A 3,363-nucleotide genomic window follows, 5' to 3' on the forward strand; every position below is an offset into this window, starting at 1 on the left:
CCTGGATCCCTGGCAGTGCCCAAGGCCAGGCTGGACATTGGGGCTGGAGCAGCCTGGCACAGTGGGAGGTGTCCCTGCCAGGGCAGGGGTGGGATGGGATGGGATTTAGGCCCCTTCCCACCCAAACCACTCCAGGATTCCATGATCCCAGGCTGAGGATGGAAGTGCTGCCCTGCCGGGAGCAGGAGCAGAGGGAATCTGCCCCCATCCCCTCTGGCTCTCCCAGCCCTGCTCAGGCTGATGGATTTCAGCGGAGGCAGGAGCCGTCTGTGCTCACACGTCCTCCCACAGCCACGGATTCACTCAGAAACGAGGAGCAAACCCGGGAGCTGAACACTGGGGAGTGTTGGGGGGAGCTGCCGGAGCTCCCGGCCCCGAGGAGAGGAGCAGAGCGCTTTTCCTGGAGTTCCAGAGCAGCTTTCTGCTCCTGTCGCTGACTCCTGCTCCTGGGTGTCTGGGAGAGGCACCCGCGGGGGCAGAGCTGTGAGTTCCCGCGGCCTCTGCACCACACAGGTCACGGATCTCGCTCCGCTCGGCTCCAGAGGAGGAACGGACCCGCGCGGGTGCCACAGCAGGGCCCAGAAACGCGGGAGGAGATCAGAACGTTGCTTTTAAAATTGGATCCTCTCCTGATGCTCAGCGGTAAGAAATCTCCCCTGCCCCTGTGAGCCACCCGAGGCTCCACGGATTCCCCTCCCCATGGGAAGTTTTAATCCTACTCACAATTTTTTGTGGCTCTTTTTTCTCTTTCAGCCACTTTAGGAAGGGCCCAGCAGGGCAGAACTCAGCCCCACCAGGTCGGTTGTGGTGGGATCCAACTCACCTGGCCGGAGATGCTTCCAGGGAACGGCTCCATCGGGATTTATCTCCCAGCACTGAGTTTTGGCCAGCTGGGACAACTTGGGATGGGTGGATGCACCCCCCTGGATTAGCCAGACCACCCACTCTGCAGTCGGAGGTGTTTGGCTGCAGAGGACCCTCTGTCCCTGCAGTTCCTGCAGGAATTCCAGCAGCACTGGATGTTTGCTCTGGGGGAATTCGCTGCCATGGAAAGGATCCCATCCACAGAGCTGGGATGGATCAGCTGGAAGGGTTTTTGTGCCCTCAGCCCAGCCCCAGCCACAGCTGCTCTCAGCCCTCCCATTCCAGCTGCCTCAGGACCTGCAGCCCCATCTTCCCACAATCCCAGACTCCCAGAGCTTGGAAAAGCTCTCCAGGGTCATCAAGTCCAATTTCTGACCAACCTCCACCTTGCCACCAGCCCCGAGCTCTGAGCGCCACCTCCAGCCCCCCTCAGTGCCTCATTCCCACCTTCCTGAAGCCCAACCCAACTCCTTCCCTCAGGAACAGACCTTCCCTGTGGCCCCTCCGGAAATCCCAGCCCAGCCCAGCCAGTCCCGGACGAGCTTCCAAAGGATATGTTTCTGCTGCAAGGAGCTGATGAGGTCTTCTACTTTGGTCTGGAACTTCACGATGGATTTGCACTCACACGGATCCTCCTCTGTGGGTCACAACAGCAAGGGATGAGTGGCACAAAAAAATTGATTTAACCAAAATCCCTGAGCCCAGTGAAACAGAACAATTCTTCTTGTCCTGGTCAGAGACAAGAAGGAAATCAAAATATAATTATTTCTAATTATCTGACTGATCTCTTCTGGCTTTAACTGGAGATGAGTGCAGAATGTCACAAATTCTTGTTATTTCAGCTGTGAAAAGTTTTCCCTGGATTTCCAGTTCTCTAAAAACCCACTGAGCTCTGCTCCTGATGCCTCAAGTTTGCCCTAAAATTGGGATCCGACCAACCACAAACCAACCTCTGTGTCCCCAACAACGTCCAGTGAACGTCTTGGTGGCACTGCTGCCACCAAGTCTGGTTTGAGCTTTGCTTGGGTAACTCCAGTCCTTGAGTGGGTGGAACCACGAGCATTAATCAGTTTGCTAATTTGTGTCACTAATTTACATCTGTTCTTCAAGGAGAATTAACTGAGACTGGAGCAGGAGGGAAAAGGGGTGGGGAAGGAAAGGGAGGGGTTACGAGGCCTCGCTGAGTTGAACAAACTGAAGGAGGAAATAAAAGCGAGAATTTTTGAAGGAAAGGAACCACTTGCACCAAAACACAGTGGGTTTAAAGCAGCCAGGAGTAACCTAAAGCTGGAGATTAACAGAAGATTTCCAGGCAGCCTTGAGAAATACAAACTGGCACTGGGAATCAAAGGAATGCAAATATCTCCTTGCCTTCCCTTTCTTTTTAGTACTCAAATGCAAACGTATTTACCCAAATTGGTGCCTTACAAACAAAGAGTTTTTCTGAAATCTCCTTTTCTTTTTTTGAAGGCTGAAGCCTGAATGTGTTTGAATGATCTTTAAGTGCAATTTGTTGGGGGTTTCATGTAGATCCCATCCTCTTGTTCTCGGATTGATCCCACTTTTTTAAGGAGAATTGGCAAAGAGTCTCTGCCTTGCAATCCTGGCTCTGCAGACACAGGGATTATCCCTCTCCAGCTTCTCCAGGAGAAAAGGAGATCCCATCTTTAGGAATCTGGGGACAAATTCATAACTTCTGAAGGAGAAGAAGGGCAGAGGGTGCAGGAAAAGGGAAGGAGAAGGATTTGGGAGAGGGGGACTGGCTGAGGTGTGGGGGCTGCTTTTCTTCAGGCAACCACCCAAAATATTGATGTGTCCTGGTCCTTCTGTGTGTTCTGCCAGCTCCACGCGCCACGAACAGAGAGATTTTTATAACACCCATCTAAAGGGCGTTTCCAGCCCTCCACTCCAGCCTTGACTGAACCCCTCCATCCCAACCCCCTCTCACCAACACAGTTCTTTGGCTTCTTCAAGGGCATTTTCATCCCTCTACTCCAACCTTCAAATGTTGGGAATAAACCCCCTCCCCAACCCCCTCTCACCAACACAGACTGAAGATCTGCAGCTCCTCCAAGAGTGTTTTCATCCCTTCACTGCAGCCTTCAAACACTGACTGAACCCCAAACCCCCCACCCACACAGACTGAAGATCTGCAGCTCCTCCAAGAGCGTTTTCATCCCTTCACTGCAGCCTTCAAACGCTGTGACTGAACCCCTCCATCCCTAATCCCCTCTCACCAACACAGATCTTCATCTGCAGCTTCTTCCCAATCTTGCTGATGGTCCTGAAGTCGGCAGAGTAGAAATAATGCTCAGCCACCGGTTCCGAGGCGATCTCCCTCAGCTCATCCTCCACGGCGTTGCCAACTCCCACGGCAAACATCCGAAATCCTAAATCCGGGAACGGGATGCTGTCAGCGGCACAGTCCATCCCTGCCAGGCTGGACATCCTCGTCCACCCCCTGGACCCTCAGGCCCCACACAGCTCCAGATCCTGACT

The 3,363-nt window shown here is 53.5% G+C and overlaps 1 protein-coding gene across 1 annotated transcript in view; it reads right to left on the reverse strand.

The window, feature by feature from the left end:
• MATN1 (matrilin 1, cartilage matrix protein) overlaps positions 1-3,363 on the reverse strand; it is a 14,184-nt gene that overhangs the window by 1,440 nt on the left and 9,381 nt on the right. The window contains exons 5-6 of the mRNA XM_017739956.1: positions 3,102-3,254; positions 1,421-1,501 (exon numbers count right to left, since the gene is read on the reverse strand). Coding sequence (XP_017595445.1) covers positions 1,421-1,501; positions 3,102-3,254 — 234 coding nt within the window. The remainder of the gene's footprint in view (positions 1-1,420; positions 1,502-3,101; positions 3,255-3,363) is intronic.

This window comes from Corvus brachyrhynchos, unplaced genomic scaffold (genome assembly GCF_000691975.1).
Source record: "Corvus brachyrhynchos isolate BGI_N302 unplaced genomic scaffold, ASM69197v1 scaffold257, whole genome shotgun sequence".
In the NCBI taxonomy this organism is placed as follows: domain Eukaryota; kingdom Metazoa; phylum Chordata; class Aves; order Passeriformes; family Corvidae; genus Corvus; species Corvus brachyrhynchos.